Source organism: Gymnoscopelus microlampas (assembly GCF_963454915.1).
Source record: "Gymnoscopelus microlampas genome assembly, chromosome: 10".
Classification (NCBI taxonomy): Eukaryota; Metazoa; Chordata; class Actinopteri; order Myctophiformes; family Myctophidae; genus Gymnoscopelus; species Gymnoscopelus microlampas.
The window spans coordinates 13,826,749-13,844,642 of record NC_139947.1 but is presented as its reverse complement, the minus strand read 5'-3'; the positions used below and the strand labels follow the sequence as shown (position 1 = coordinate 13,844,642).

General features: G+C 40.7%; 1 protein-coding gene across 1 annotated transcript; it reads left to right on the top strand.

Annotated features, from left to right (window-relative positions):
• Positions 1-7,160: 7,160 nt before the first annotated feature.
• LOC311052856 (dual specificity protein phosphatase 7-like) lies at positions 7,161-17,552 on the top strand. Its single transcript, XM_084068087.1, has 4 exons — positions 7,161-7,812; positions 8,751-8,983; positions 10,339-10,776; positions 13,839-17,552. Exons 1-4 carry the CDS (start codon positions 7,580-7,582, stop codon positions 14,144-14,146), a joined length of 1,212 nt encoding a protein of 403 aa, XP_083924213.1. The 5' UTR covers positions 7,161-7,579; the 3' UTR covers positions 14,147-17,552.
• The last annotated feature ends 342 nt before the right edge of the window (positions 17,553-17,894 follow it).

Here is a 17,894-nt window from a genome sequence, read left to right as displayed (position 1 = left end):
GATAATTAGGATGCCCACAATGACAATACAACATAACCAAAATAAATGTGATGTATTAGCAGGTTTTGTCAATATAGGCTACATCTGTTTTTCACCTTTAGTGAGGGGGTGTTCTTAAGCTCCCTCACAGTTTAGCAAGTGGTTTGTTATGTTGTATGTTGTGACATTCTTACCGTCACTAACCAGGTGAACTTGCTGCTTTAATCAAGGTAAATGCAGACTGACATTCCAGTCAGGCTCATTGAGAGTGCTGAAACCAGTCTCTCCAAATACAGACACTCTGGTTTTGCTGAGGCTGTGTCAAATGCCAAGGAGCTCTGTGAAGTACTGAACATAGAGACAGAGCTTAAGGAGAAAAGGCTCAGGAGCGCTATGCCCTCAAAGGGCTTAAGGTATCATTTTTCAACCGTGTTGTAGACTCTGCTTTGATGTCTCTGCAAGAGAGATTTGAGACACAGCAAAGGATTCAAGCATTGTTAAAGGTGGACTTGCAGAAACATTTCACCGCAGTGGAGACTAAATCATAATTTGGAGTGTCACACTCAGAAATAAAAGTAAAAATTGTTATTGTTGTTCCATATGCCTCAACATGACAAAGATGACAGACGTTTCAGCTGGGCTGGCTGGATAGCCGAAACGTATGTCATCTTTGTTATCTTTTGTATAAGTATAAGCATGTGTACCTTATATTGCCAGGGGCACCAAAAAAGCCATCGCAAGTAGGGCACCCAAAAGGCCCGCAGTAACCCTGAATACACTGATTACATAGATAGCGAATATGATTGATGGACATTGCTAGACGTTCAATAAAGTCTGTGGCAGAGACTTTATTCAAAGAGTACACCTTAAGTACCATTTAATGACTCTCAGTCAAACAAGATGAACATATACAGTATTATTAAAGGGATAGTTCACCCCCCAAAATCTTTTTTTTGTTTTTGTCGCATTCTTAAGCCAATAATTTGATGACCAGTGGAGATACGTGTCTCCTACCGGAACTGAAGTCCTAATCTGATTTAGAATTATAATTGAATGCCAGCTGACTCAGCACAGACTCAGAGTATAATTGGCCAGTATGTTTTGGAAAGGTGTGAGAATGCCCGACTTGCGGCTGGAAGCAGTACAGAGGCCTGGAGCAGGGTCTAACCCGAAGGTGTATTTATTCATCACCAATGACGTATATGGATAATCTCTACAGAACCCTTGGCATAGTGGTGTTTGTCTCTCCACTCACAGTTCTCCACTGATGTCAACTGGCAGCATTTTATAGCCAGCTGAGCAAATGAGCTTGGACTGCACCATGTCAAGGGGTGTTTTCGATCTAGCATATATACATAAATAGCCATACAATAAATACATAACCCACATGAATTATCTTAAAACTTCAATGACCAACAAATAAATATAAATTCTTTACACTACTACAACATTACACAACCACAATATCCTTAGCAACTACAAATGTATATCACAACCCCCCTCTGCCATTCTGACTTGATTCAGCCCAATTACACTGGCCACAGAACCACTTGGTACATGTTAAGCCTTTCAATCATGACTTAGCATTACCCCCTCTATTGCACTCATACATTTTGCATTGCACTTGCCCCTCATGATAATCATTCAATAGTAAAATCATGTGCAAAATGCAACTGTGCAAACTGCTATAAAGTGCCAAACATCAGTAACAGAGGTCCTCTCTGTTACAAAAGGCTTGAGTGTTATTTGACACGGACCCCTTCCGGGTCAGATACATTATGACGCAACACTGAAATGTGCGGTCCTTTCATAGTTATGGGCCCTTTTCATTTAATACATTTTAGACCACAAGAGGGCATACAAGGCCCCCTTTTGGTGGCTGCGGTGCCATGTTATCACTCCCCTCTATGCCCCCCGTTGCAACCAACCACACACACACACACACACACACACACACACACACACACACACACACACACACACACACACACACACACACACACACACACACACACACACACACACACACACACACACACACACACACACACACACACACACACACACACACACACACACTTCAATTCTATTCGAATGAGCTTTATTGCCATATGAGAAGACCAAGACCTACATTTACATTGCCAAAGTAAGTGTCAAACACTTAATAAATAAAAACATAAATAAAACAAACAAAGACATGTACAGTATGTAGCCTACAATTTAAGGGAATACAGCAAAAACAGCGCTATGTCACATTGCAACATGGAATAACTGGCTTACCAGACCACAAATGTTCATTTGCTGTTAGAATGTACAGTATTTAGACATAGGTAAGGAAGGATAGCTTTGCCTACATATATACACACCTCTTTTGGATGACTCATAGTTAAGCGTAGCAGCTCCCATCACCAGCCACTAGATGGTATTGATAGAAGACAGGAATAGATGACATGGATGGAGACCATGTCGGTTCTGATGAAAATCTGAAAATAATCTACCATGTACTGTACTGTGTAGTTTATTGGCCGTCACTGTAGCAGACTAAAACCAAATCAGAAGCGTGCAGGAATTGCACAACTTCTCACCAATATACATCTGGATGTAATTTTAACCACGCATTTTAAGGGCCTATCTAATTTATAGAGGTTTGTTCTAAGATAATTATTACCCATTCTGTTGTCTCTCGTCTCACAGCCTCTCATGAACATGTTTAGACCGAACCACTTCACAACGCCACACACTGCGAAACATCAATGAAGAGTGGAGTCCCTCCTCCCTCCTGGATCCTTTAGCGCGCACACACACACACACACACACACACACACACACACACACACACACACACACACACACACACACACACACACACACACACACACACACACACACACACACACACACACACACACACACACACACACACACACACACACAGTTTAATTTATTTCCTCATTCATATTCTAATTTAGAACCCTTGCATACTATTACATACTGTGCATTCATACATCCTCTCTATCTCTTCTCCTCCTTTCTACCTTTACTTTCCTACTTACTCTTCTATGTCTCTCTTTCTATTTATCTTTTACTTTCATATTCTTTGTTTACAAAAGCAAGATTGTGTGCGTTCAACATTAATGTATCCATTTGTAAGTCTGACTGAAATGAACACTCAGGACTTAAAGTGCAGGGATTCTGTAAATCAAAGCAGTTTCCTGTGAGAGAATTACCATGAGCTCACGTTCAGAGTGTTATGGTGTTATGTAATTGAAGCCATGCTGTATAAATGGAACAGTCAGTCAGGTGACCAGCCTGTGAGGATTACAGTCTTTGATGGTTTGACACGGGGACATTTTCTCTTTCAGCGTGCTATTATTACTATTCTATTTGATATTCTATGAGGGAGCGACTGTGATATTAGTGAGCTGGCCATTTATATAACAATTTAAAATGTATTATTCAGATTTGAAATCATAAGCACACCGCAATGCTATATTTAATATGTAGCCTATTTCAGTTGTGTGTCTCCGCTTCACTTATTAGACTGAGGTCACATTTTTCATGTCCATGTTAGATTTAACACACACACACACACACACACACACACACACACACACACACACACACACACACACACACACACACACACACACACACACACACACACACACACACATTTTGGGAATGGCCCCCACTTCAGAAATTTACATTATTGTTATGCATTTCCTGTCAAATTGACTTGCAGTCATAGTTGCACAGGTGGAACATTCTATGTAATGCATTGTGTGTCTGACCTCAATATTCTCCACATCAATCATTCTATTCTGTGTTATACGCCGTGCATTTCTTTATCAGGACACTTCTCAGGCCTGTGCCAGGTTCTGCCAGGCCAGGGTGTAACGTTTGTGACAAAGGTGCTCAAAGTATATTGTCAGTATTCCTCGCCTTGTATACCCTCTATGTTGTTGTTGGAGGCAGGTGGTGTACACAATTCTGTTTATTTAACTCTCAGTGGTTGGGGACCCCCTGTAACCTGCCCAAGGACCCCTGGTGGTCCACATACCACAATTTGAGAACCACCAGTGTAGTGCAGTGGTTCTTAACCTTTTTCAGGCCGCGACCCCCCCCCCCCCCCCCGGGTCCCGACCCACAGGTTGAGAACCACTTGTGTGTGTGTGTGTGTGTGTGTGTGTGTGTGTGTGTGTGTGTGTGTGTGTGTGTGTGTGTGTGTGTGTACATGTACACACATGCAGGTTTAGCTCATCGTTCTGTGTTAATCCTGCTGCACTGCACATCTGTGTCTCCCACTCACGTGCACAGACAGATGAGCCGCATGGCTGCATTCCCACTGCACTCATCTCTCTCTCTCTCTCTCTCTCTCTCTCTCTCTCTCTCTCTCTCTCTCTCTCTCTCTCTCTCTCTCTCTCTCTCTCTCTCTCTCTCTCTCTCTCTCTCTCTCTCTCTCTCTCTCTCTCTCTCTCACTTCTCTATCTCTCTCTCACTTCTCTATCTGTCTCTCTATCTGTCTCTCTCTCCTCACTCACATTATACCCATCACTGGGGAATCTGGTAAATCTTCAGTGTTGTGTAATAACTTAGGAAATGAGCAGCACGCTGATGCATCTCATATTATTTTCTAACAGAGTTGGGAAACACAGTCAAGAGAAACGAGAAAATACTTGCACATGGTACACAATACACATGGCACATATCATGGTACCGTACATGACCTGGTACATTACATGGTACATAACAAAAAAAAGGCATGGTTTTCCGAGGCTACATGGTACATGACATGTCACATAATACGATACACATGGTACTATCATGGTACATGGTACATATCATGGCACATTATACACATGGTACATATCATGGTACATGATACATGGTACATATCATGGCACATGATACACATGGTACATGATACATGGTACATATCATGGCACATTATACACATGGTACATATCATGGTACATTATACACATGGTACATATCATGGTACATTATACACATGGTACATATCATGGTACATTATACACATGGTACATATCATGGTACATGATACATGGTACATATCATGGTACATGATACATGGTACATATCATGGCACATTATACACATGGTACATATCATGGTACATGATACATGGTACATATCATGGCACATTATACACATGGTACATATCATGGTACATTATACACATGGTACATATCATGGCACATTATACACATGGTACATATCATGGTACATTATACACATGGTACATATCATGGTACATGATACATGGTACATATCATGGCACATTATACACATGGTACATATCATGGTACATTATACACATGGTACATATCATGGTACATGATACATGGTACATATCATGGCACATTATACACATGGTACATATCATGGTACATTATACACATGGTACATATCATGGTACATTATACACATGGTACATATCATGGTACATGATACATGGTACATATCATGGTACATTATACACATGGTACATATCATGGTACATGATACATGGTACATATCATGGTACATGATACACATGGTACATATCATGGCACATTATACACATGGTACATATCATGGCACATTATACACATGGTACATATCATGGTACATGATACACGGTACATGATACATGGGTTATTCTTCACATCATAAATAAAAGGCAAAATGAGGCATGGAGGAAGCAATGCACTTGGTGGGGATTCTCAGAGTTGTGGCTATGACTGAAATACATGCTGATGAAGATGATGGTGAAAACAAAGGCAAGTCATTGGAATGGAAATACTTTTTTTTAAATAAAGTGATGAGTTGGATCAGTGTTGCAATCAGTGTTTGGATCCCAGGAAATGGCTGAAAACGAGATTTATAACAATGCTTTGTCATGGTTATGATATGAAACAATAGTGCGTAAGTTAATAAAGAAATAATTGAAAAAAGATTATTCGGATAAAGTTTTATAATATCCCATTACTCCCATATGTCACTGGATCGTAACCTGGGGTCCGGGAACCCCAGGGGTCCTTGGGGGCGTTCCAGCGGGTAGAATCATTTTGTTCCCAAAATAAATAATAGTTTGGGAACAAATAGTAGGTTAGTCCCTTATGGCCCGCGTCCATTACTCTTAAGAGTATAAAAAAAAAAAAAAAAAATGCTCTTCAGAGGATTTGGCCACGTATATTGGGGTCCCAGTGATGAAACATCAAATGTAGCAGTAATGCATAAAGGTTGAGAATCACTGATGGTGTAAAGTAACTAAGTACATGTACTGAAGTACTGTAAAATGTTGAGGTATTTTTGCTTTACTGGAGTATTTCCAATTGTCTGTACTTTTACTTCTACTCCACATATCAGAGGCAAATATTGTACTTTTACTCCACTACAATTATTTGAAAACTTGAGTTACTAGTTACTTTGTAGATTTTGATTATTATTACAAAACATACATTAACTACTTCAGCCCTATATACATTTCGGCCATACGTTCTACATTGCAGTATTGATACTTTTACGTAAGTAAAACATTTGAGTACTTTTTCCACCACTGAGAATCACTGCACTACTATGTCTATGTCTTTAAATCACAAGGAACATAAACCCCTCCCTCGTTCTACTCAGTGTTGCCAGGTCTGTTTATTATAAGCGACTTTGGGCTTGAGTTTTTGTAAAGTTGCTTGTAAATATTGGTAGTAAGTTGCGGGTTGCGTTTTTTGGGGCGTATTTCTAAAGTGCAGTTGCTTGCTTGTTTGGCCTTTATTTGTCCGTGGACAATATTTTGTGGCAGGGACCCCCCCCCCCCCCCCACCCCCATACCAGATTTGTGTTGTTAAAGTATTCAGAATTTTTCACTTTTTTCCCCAACATTAAAATAAATAAATAATTCAGATCTACAAGCTCACAACACATCGTGAGCTTGTATATATATAAGTAATGTATTTTTATACCTGTATGATTATATTATTATTATTATTACATATTGTTGGGCTTGTTTTCATAGACCTGATTGCTTATTTCTGCTTAAAATCTGGCAACACTGGTTCTACTGTCAACCAGAGTGAAAAAAAAAGAAAAAGAGAAATCCTTCATGCGTCGGAATGAACGAGCACGTGCACGCAGCGCGCGCGTACACACACACAACACATACACATACACACACACACACACACACACAGAGAGACAAGCGAGTAGCGAGAGAGAGAGAGAAGTTCAACTAACTGTTGTTTAGACGTTTTTAACTTGACATTTAATACACGAATTAACGTGTAATAAGCGTCTATCTATGCGTTATTATGACCATTACCATGACCTAATGGACGTGGAAAGATGAAGAGGAGGAAATCTTTTCTTCGTCGGAGAAGAAAACCCGAAGGAGCGCGATGTGTAAAAAGAAATATCCGCTTTTTATCATATCAGACCTAGTTATAAGCGGCGCGTGCGGCATGCGTTAGTCAGTTGGCTTTAGTTTTAGTTGTTTTTTTTAACAGTGAAACATTGTACCCTCGTGACTTTCATTCGAAACAAACAATGTAGCAGTTGGAGAGACAAAAAAGTCTTATAATATGTTATTACTGAGTTCGAGAACATGTCGAACAATGTGACGACGACGACGGAGCCGAAGCCGTGTTGTAAAAGCGTGGAATGGCTGCGGCTCCAGTTGGAGGAGTCCGGCGGCGGCGGGGGTGGTGGAGGTTCAGGTTCGGGTTCGGGTCCGGGTCCGGGTGTGCTCGTGCTGGACTGCCGGCCGCACGAGCTGTACGAGGCGTCCCACGTCTTCACGGCCATCAACGTGGCCGTGCCGGGCCTGATGCTCCGCAGGTACAGTTCTGTTAACAACCCATTAAGACCTGAAGCCGATTCTACATGTCTCCTAAATCCCAACAGTATTCTGAAAAAACGTATGTTCATCAGTGGTGCTCAAACTTTTTAATGTCAAGGACCCCCACATTTGTATTTGGGGGTCGGACCCCCATCTCAAAATATGTAGTTCCAGGGGGTCCCAGAAGCAAAGATTTGAGTTAAAAATGTTTGCTTTAAAAATATATATATTCAAATATTTGCACACATTTTCACGATTTTTCAAAAATAGCAGATCTACAAGCATGAGCTTTATCTGCTATTTTTGAATAGCCAAAGTGTAAAATAATGCTTTTTAGCTCAAATCAAAAAATGACACAGATGCGTTCCAGGTTATGGCTGTCACGATTTATTATTATGACACAATTTTACTACTTGTTACTGTCTTGTACGATTTTGTGTTTCCGTCCTTGGACCAGTGTTACTTTTGTTTACTAAGATAAAAGACTAAGATTTTGATATTTAGTCGACTAAGACTAGACTAAGACTAAACAATTTCAGATGACTTTAATAGGACTATATACACAACTAAATGGTGTGTTATTCAAAAGAGATATGTAAAGACTAAAACAGAATTTGCTGTCAAAATGAACACTGCCTTGAACATTATTGGAACATTATGAATGAAAATGACAGTTCTGTTTGGCTTTTAGCCTCAGTAAACAAAAGTTGTACAGGGCAGATATGACAAATAAATAACACATTTTATACTTGAAAATAAACGTTAATAGTGGAACCCGTTTTGAGCTTGATCTGCTATTTCCACTCCATTTTTGATTATTATTTTTTAAATATATGAACTTTTTTAATATGAAAAAATGATATCGCGATTATCTCAAATAATTGCGATCAGGCGATTATGTAATAACTGTGACAGGCCTATCTATCGATCCTTATAGGTTCAGGAAGGGCAACATCCCTGTGCGGACCTGCATCTCCAACCACGAGGACAAGGAGAGGTTCGTGCGGCGGTGCGCCACAGGCGACACGGTGCTGCTGTACGACGAGACCACCGCGGACTGGACCGGGACCCCCAACAACACGGACCCCCCGTCCGGGTCGGGGGGCTCGGTCTTGGGGCTGCTGCTCCACAAGCTGTGGGAGGACGGTTGCCAAGCGTATTACCTGGAAGGTAAATACAAAGATTTGGCCCATGTGGTGTAAAGTAACTAAGTACATGTACTCAAGTACTGTACTTGAGTACAATTTTGAGTTTTTTATTTATTTTTATTTACTTTAATTTTCAGTACTTTTACTTCTATTCCATTACATCTCAGAGGCAAATATTGTACTTGAGTTACTAGTTACTTTGTAGATTTTGATTATTATTACAAAACATACATTAACCACTTTAGCCCTACATACATTTCAGCCATTTGAAAATTGCTGATCTACAAGCTCACATCATTGTGAGCTTGTAATCAAAAAGTCATGTGATGATGAGGAGTTGTTTACTCCGTAGTAGGTCGCCTGTCAAAAAAACTACTGATCTACAAGCTTGCAAAGTGTTGTTAGCTTGTAGATCTGTTCTTTTTGAAAAGCCACACGATGGAGTAAATTGATGGAATAAATTCAGGTTCATGCTTATAATAATGTAATTAACACAAATACAGCTTTAATAATGTGAAGGTTTCTACTGTCTACTTTCTTGTGTCTACTTTTGAAGTTTGGAAATAGAATTGTAATTAGTTAACATTATTATAGATTGGCATGTTGTTAGAGGGATTCATGTATTCATATTATTATATATTCAGCAGCATTTGAGAGTAGCTTATGTCTCACACATTTTGGGTGTCTGGACTGTCACTGAGATTCTCAATTAAAATTCCAAAATGGCTGCACTGTGTTTTTGCTCCAACAGGACCAGGCATGCATATCACAAATGGCTTGTTTGGGGAAAGATGAACCGCTTGCCGAAAATCAGCCCCTTTTGGCAAGCGACAGCGTCCTAATACTGAGTATTGTTTAGGCGTCAAGTAGCTTCAATCCTTGATGCGTGTAGGTCACATTAACCTGAGGAGTGGATTTAAACCTACGTCTGTGAAATGGGTTTTAGTACTGTCGGTTCCCAGTTCGATCCCGGGCTCCCCCAGAGTTAGTGTCGAAGTGTCCTTGAGCAAGACGCTGAACCCCTAATTGCTCCCAATGAGCAGGTCGGTGTCTTGCACGGTTTCCTCCGCCATCGGTGTGTGAATGTGTGTGAATGGGTGAATGTAATGTAATCTTATGTAAAGCGCTTTGGATAAAAGCGCTATATAAATGCACCATTTACCATTCTACTTCAACCCTGGGCCTACATATTTAGATGACCATGGTCCCACATGGCTCTATAGTAGGTCTGCTAGTATTTGCCTCTACACCAAATCTCTTTGCCGACAACAGCCAATCTACTCAGCTCACAATGCGTCACATTAAAAGCATGGAGATCGGCTATTAGGGACGCTAGGGGTTCATGTGGTTAACAACGCACTTTGCCTCTTGTTCCAGGGGGATTTCTCAAGTTCAAGACGGAATACCCGGAACATTGTGAGACTCTCCACGACGGCTCCTGGCCCGGTTCGTCTCCGCCGCTGTCCGTCATGGGGCTGGGAAACCTCCGGATCAGCTCCGACTGTTCCGACGGCGAGTCGGACCGCGAGCCCAGCAGCAGTAGCGCCACGGAGTCGGAGGAAAGCCCCGTCCCCGTCGGCAATCAGCCCGCCTTCCCGGTCCAGATCATTCCCTACCTGTACCTGGGCTGTGCCAAAGACTCGGCCAACCTGGACGTGCTGTCCCAGTACAACATCAAGTACATCCTGAACGTCACGCCCAACCTCCCCAACATGTTCGAACACGACGGACACTTCAGGTACAAGCAGATCCCCATCTCGGACCACTGGAGTCAGAATCTGTCTCAGTTCTTCCCGGAGGCCATCTCTTTCATTGGTGAGTATGGCTCGTTGGCTGACCCATGTTAAGCAAATCAGTGTTGATTTCGTCGACTAAAACAGTGACGAAAAATGTTCGTCGACTACCTTTTTTCACTGACGAAAACTAAATAAAAACAAAAAAACTAAGCTATAATGACTAAAACTAAGAGTAAATATATTGACAATTTTGTCAACAAATAAAAACTAGACTAAAATTTTAGGGAGTGACTAGTGGAGAAGAGATCCAGTAGAACTACGACAAGTCATTTTATGCTTGGTTGCACTTGGTTGCGTTCTGAAAATAGCAGATCTACAAGCTCACAACGCGTTTTCATCATGCAACCAATTGTAAAATCAGCCATTACGACGGCATCAAGGCCCGCCAAAATACATTTTAGTCGACTAAATCAACCGTAGATTTAGTCGACTATAAATGTATGATATCTAGTCAACTAAAACAAGACTAACATTTCAGATGACTAAAATATGACTAAAACTAATTGGAATTTGATTCAAAAGACTATGACTAAAACTGGAAAAAAAGCATTTCAGCATTTCAACACATTTACTGTAAGTAAATATAAGTAACTATAAGTTTGCGTGATAGATAGACAGACAGACAGACAGACAGACAGACAGACAGTGACAGACAGACCTTTTTTATACACTTGTGTGTGATGCCTTTGGAACCTATGCCCCTGTTATGCAATACCTGTTGTCAGAGCACTTAGTGCAGCATCCATTATCATACTGTAGTACTCGGAGGCCAGCCCATGACGTCAATACAATGACATCTCCTTGATAACAGCAGGGATATCTATATATATAGGGGGATTTGTGGATTTATAGATATTTCTGGAGTACTGCTGATCTGACCTACTTCTCACACCAGGCTCCACACTCAATTGGGTCTCTGGCGAAGCGCACTAAGTGTGAAGTGGTTCTCGAGATACACAAAGAACACATACACAACAAATAACTGAATGGTTAGGGGTCGGCAACCTTTTTGACATTAAGTGTTTCATTTCTTTGATAGTCAGTGTGCCATATCAAAATTAAGTTTAATTATGACACCACGTCAAAATGTAATATTTCCAACTGATTTTGATTGTCCATATACATAACAACCTTTATTTCTTTCTTCTTTAGAAATATTTTCTTTCGCATCAGGATCTAATGATCATTAGACTCAATAACCCACCCATCTCCCAGACTCCCTCCCCAGTCAGAGTTAGGAGTTTGAATGAATGTAGAATGATGTGTAGGATGTCATTTGTATATGGATGTGAGGGGACTTGATTTAAATTTAAAAGAAAAAACCTCTCTTTCACACTTATGCCATTGTGCCAGTGATCACCCTCCCCTGTGCCAATGTTGGCACCCGTGCCTAAGGTTGCCTAGCCCTGAGGATAACAGCAGCACAGTCATATTTACAATGCTTTTTCTTTTGTGGCAGCACATCAGCATAACTAAGTCTGAAGTGTACTTTTGCTAAACGTAACCCATCTTCAGTTCTCACGCCTCCACTTGAAACCACAGGTGTCTGTGTGTGTGTGTGTGTGTGTGTGTGTGTGTGTGTGTGTGTGTGTGTGTGTGTGTGTGTGTGTGTGTGTGTGTGTGTGTGTGTGTGTGTGTGTGTGTGTGTGTGTGTGTGTGTGCGTGCGCGGTGGTTTGCTTGGCAGCGTTCCATGTTCAGGGTTTAGTGGTAGAAAGGAGGAAGGAAACATGGCTGTTTGATCGTCAGGTCATGAGTTACGGTGCACACATATCCTGATTGTGGCGATGCAGGGCGTCAGCTCCTTGACACTCAGTTTGATGATATCTGTAAACAAGTTTAAAAGAGGATGTGAGGCATACTCTTATCGAGGAGAAATTAGTGAGTGTGGATAGATTTTGCCGGTTATGCAACACAGTACAGAAAAAGTATACATCGAGGAGTAAATACTGTAACGATAATAAAGAGTTTATGGCAGTAAAGCATTAGTATCAGGAATTAAGTACCAGAAACCAGGAGATTTATGCTTGGCACACTGCACTTGGACTCCCCCGGGATTAGCGTGGGGTATGAGCTATTAACGGGTATAGATCCAGTATTAATGTAGTCAAAGAGTATCATATTGACTACTATAATAATAATCCTAAAGGCTAAATGAGTTAGAGAATGGGAATCATAAATGTTCATATCACCATATATGTTTGCACATACAGTATATAGATTATGACCATAATGTGCATGTGAGGGATTTTACCTGGAAAGGTTGGTGCAATGTAGAGAACAGCAACAAGTATTAAACATATTTACACCATAACTTCTCAATACATGTATGAATAAAAAATAGTATGAAGAAACTATAGGAACAATATGAGGCTATGAAAGGGCATACATATTGATATGGATGAATAAGTATGAATTTACATGAATATATGTACCGTATATATATTCCATGTGGCACTTGTTAGGCCTACATTGAACTGAATAAAATGTGTATGTAGTGAAATCCTTAGTGTTATTGTATATATTTGGAAACAAATGGACACTTAGTGGTGCATTTGGTTCCATTTGTACACTCAGAGTTGCGTTATCTCAACACTCAGGATTTGACAGTGGATGCAGTGTAACTTAGAAGGAAATTACCATCAGTTGTAAGGTGCCATTTTAAACAAGGTGTGGACACGTTTACTGTACGAAATGATCTGTTGATGTGACGATCTGACTTCCTTGTGCAAGTTTGAATGACAATCCTCCCTCAATATTTACCTCAATATCAATATTGTGAAGATAAAGATAATATCCTATTGTGACGATAATATATTTATATTTTCTTGTGCATTTTTCAAAACATTTCAAAACGATTTATGTGTACAAAATAAAGCTTTAAAGGAGAATTCCGGACTAGCCTTTTCCTTAACTTTATATGATGTTATTATGTATAGGACGAGTGGTACAGTAGAACATTTTCATAACTCATAAAAATGTTCATAACCGTCTAGATCGCTAGATCGCGTATTTCTATATATATTTTGCCCATCCCTATGAATATTCATCAGCAGCTGTTGTTCTTCACGTTTTTCTCACAGATGAGGCGCGGTCCAAGCAATGTGGCATCCTGGTCCACTGTCTGGCAGGCATCAGTCGCTCGGTCACGGTCACCGTGGCCTACCTGATGCAGAGGCTGGACCTGTCTCTGAACGACGCCTACGACTTCGTCAAGAGGAAGAAGTCCAACATTTCCCCGAACTTCAACTTCATGGGCCAGCTCCTGGACTTTGAGAGGACGCTGCACAGTCCCTGCGACAACCGTTCCACCACGACCAATGAGAAGCTCTTCTTCACCACGCCGACCAATCACAATGTCTTCCAGTTGGACACACTGGAGTCCACATGATGAGGGTTAGACCAGACTTTGGACCCTCTCCGTTGCATTCCGTAGCCTAGTCAAGATGCCAGGCTGGCTGAGCTGACTGCCTGCTGCTGTTTTCATGCTAGCAGAAACAAAAGCTACAATTCGACACCAAGTCGTCTGCTTCACTGTTGCCGAGTTGCGGTTGAGGCTTTTGCTCAACATGCTCGTTGATGTCATCATGCGTGCATCCTTGTGTGAGAGCAACGAGCGAAGAAAAATTATAATCGAAAATATAAAGAACAGGGACCTGGCTGATGGCATTGTCAAGAATATGTTTCCCCCCCATAGAGTACAGAAGTCCTGATGTCACTCGTTCATCCCCTGGGTCGCGGAAGTCATTTCCTCTATGGAGAATAACTTTGGGTCATCTTAGAATCGTCTCATATAAGAATTGTGGTCCAAAAATAAACAAACTGTCTCGGCGATATTGTCAGGGAGGAGGCTCTGTGTCGTTTGTGATAGTCAGTCTATCATATTTGATACAGTCTGTTTCCGGCGAAAATTTTACTAATTTGGTAGAAGTAACATTAGCGTTTTCTCACCGTCAGTTGATGCTTCATATCCATAAGAGTCAAACCGCCGGGATCATTTGTTTATTTTTGGAACACAGTTCTTATATGACGCCATATTAAACACGTCTATGGGAATTCAGAATGGGGGGGGGAAAACGCGACCCAGGTAGGATGCGTGAATTACGTCAGACTTCGGTGCTCTATTAGAAGCAGAAATGGTGTGGAGAGAGAAAGAAGGGGAGTTTGAATTAAATGGTGAAACAAAAAATGGGGTTCATTGACGCTTCATTGGAGCGCTGGAAAAAAGTTGAAGCCAGTTCAACCTTTTTTGTAGTTTCTGTAGCTCGTCACGCAGCAAGGGGTGTCGGGGCATCATGGCTTCCATTGGAAATGGCTTGTAGCCAGTCGCTTTTTTGCTGCTAGTGTGAACACAGCAGCAGGCAGCGAGTCAGTCAGTCAGCAAAAGCCTCTATGTCGATCTCTTCACGGCCATAGCTGAGTGGGTACAGAGGTCCCCAGGTTCAGTAGACTGGGGTCCGCCCAGTCTACGTGTCACAGCGTTCCTGAGCAAGACGAATTAACCCCTTATAGCTCTCTCGTGCAGTCATCATGACCATCTAAGCAGCCCGCAGCTCACTGAAACAGAATTTCCCCCGCGGGATCAATAAAGGTTTACCTTTTTGTGTTTCTTTTTCATGGTATGCATGCACCCCTTCTTTTGCATAGTAGTACATAATCTCCATTAGGTTCCAATCTCTGATGCCTTAAATAATTGACACAAGGATTGCTTTTGTAATCCCCCCCATACATGGTACTCATGGTAAGATGCTTGGTGGTGGGCAGTACTAATCACAGGACATTTGATAATGGCTCTTATTAACTGACTGTTATTTGTTATTCACCAGCTGTAAAAGTGGATGTGTGTTTCTTTGTAACGCTCATGCCTGATTTATACTTGGCTGCATGCTGTGTCGCACACCAAAAATAGCCAATGTACAAGCTCAGAACAGCTTGTGAGCTTGTGGATCTGTTTTTTTTTGTTGGTGCGTGCGTGCCTGGCGCACCGCACAACTAAGTATAAATCAAGGTTTATGGTTAATTTGCCTTGTTGGTCTGAAGAAAGACATTGGCCTTTCCGAATGTTTTTTTCTGGGACCAATCCGATTTGATGGTACTCTAGCTGAGGCAAATAAGCTACTACAGTAAGCTGGCCTTGAATTATCGTACAATCTTCCTCGAATGCAGCTCTCTCACAGCAGAATGGACTGACCATTGAATGCATTTTACCCTGAATTTTACCCAGAATACCTTCACTAATATCTTTACATGGAAAATACAGTAACTTTAGCCACTTGTGGTTGCGCTTTAAATCTTTTCTATGGTTTGCCATCACAGAAATAATCAGTGGTGAAATATATTTGTCCAGCAACTATCTTTGTACATTCTGTTGATTACAACTGCATCATTTTGCGTACTATTATGTTCTATCAAGGACATAATAGTACCTCATGTCCCTCATATAATTCATATTGTCTGTTCCTGTGGCCTTTACTGCACCTTAACACCAAATGTATCTACAGTATGTCTGCTTCCGGTAACTGCACAGCAAAATCCTCAGTGTTCATTTGTAACTCTTGAGTTACAAATGTAACTCATCCAGGTCCATTTAGTTAGGCTTGTACACTCTCAGAGTTAAAGGGGGTGTATTAAAGTGATATATTTTTTTTTCTTTCTTTAGTAAACAGAACATACATTTTCAGGTCTGGGCACCAATTTCATCCAATAAGGAGAGAAAGCTCATACAGAATACAGGATAAACAAGTGAAATTGGAAGTGGTGATTTTTATTTATTTAATTGGAACACTATAAAATTGATGCTGATAAACGGGTCCTCTCTCCTGATGGGATGAAATTGGTGTCCCATCTGAAAGAGTTGGAGAGACGGGAGACCCCTGTTATTTAACAAACACACACAATTAACCAAAAAATGTCACGTACGGCACCTTAAATAATGTGGATTTTACTGTGTGGCGATACAGTGCAAAGGATTGTCTTTTGTCATGCTTTGAAACGGCTCAACTGTACACGTTTTCCAACCTCTAAAGGAATTCACATTGTTTTCACTGTTCATTCAGTCTTCATTCTGCAGCTAATCTTCCCGTGGCATAATTATATTAAGGGAAAACATGACATATAATTATCCGTTCTCGACTGCCAGTCTTGTCTTTATGAAATGAGTGAGCTCTGAGTAGGTGACATGAAAGGAGTTGGACTGATGTGAGATTACCTCAGAGAGATATTTTCAGGGACTTTTATTTTGTATCTTTTATAAGGCAACTGTATCTTGTCACAGCCTCTTAAAGTGCATCCAAGGGCTGTTTTGTCTGGTATGTGTTTTGTAAAGCTGTACATACAATTTGGTGGTCATAATGGGGAGGGGAGGGGAGAGGAGGGTAGGGCATTTTCTCCAAAATCATGAAGGATGTGAAAGTGACCCTATTACTTTATGTATAGTATATGTAAAACTAAATGTCCAAGACATTGTGTACAAGTTTATACAACAAATATATTGTATATTTTTACTTGACTGTGTGTCATCTGTCATTGCTTTCACTTATATAGAACACTTAGAAGTATCCAATTTATATGCTTTAGGTCCTAAAGCCAATCCTGGGATTTTGCATATCGTGCATATTGTTTTTCCTGGTTTTAATTACTTAAGCTCTATTTTATACTTTCAAACATTTTCAAAATGTAAAAAGGAAAAAAAGAAAGGAAGAAAAAGCTAAAATAGCTGATCTACAGCACACATTGTAAGGCATTGTGAGCTTGTAGAGCTGCTATTTTAGAAATTGTTCAAAAAAATAAAAATGTATTGCCACAATATCGCTATCAAAGTATTTGGTCCAAAGTGTTGTGATATTAGATTTTCTGCTTATCACCCTGTCCTAATTTGCTTTCATATTTGATGCCATAAGGTGTCTTTCTGATGGGACCACAGGATTTCCGGGCGCTGAGTGTAGTCACATATCCGTTTGTCTGTCCACTGACTCAGCATGTAACTTAAACACCCCCCAACCCTTCCAAAGGAACTGACAGTTCCCTGGTGGTAGCATCACACTCACACCACCAGTGAACCAAGCACTATAATTACAACTATAAAAACATTGTTTTAAAACTTACGTGAAGTGTATGGCAGAGTTCACACCACAACGGTG

What these genes read in the sequence shown, in the direction of transcription:
- LOC311052856 (XM_084068087.1), top strand. Translation starts at nt 7,580, where the DNA reads ATGTCGAACAATGTGACGACGACGACGGAGCCGAAGCCGTGTTGTAAA. An exon ending in CCGGGCCTGATGCTCCGCAG is followed by an intron (nt 7,813 to 8,750) that starts GTACAGTTCTGT and finishes CGATCCTTATAG; the next exon opens with GTTCAGGAAGGGCAACATCC. An exon ending in GGAGGCCATCTCTTTCATTG is followed by an intron (nt 10,777 to 13,838) that starts GTGAGTATGGCT and finishes TTTTTCTCACAG; the next exon opens with ATGAGGCGCGGTCCAAGCAA.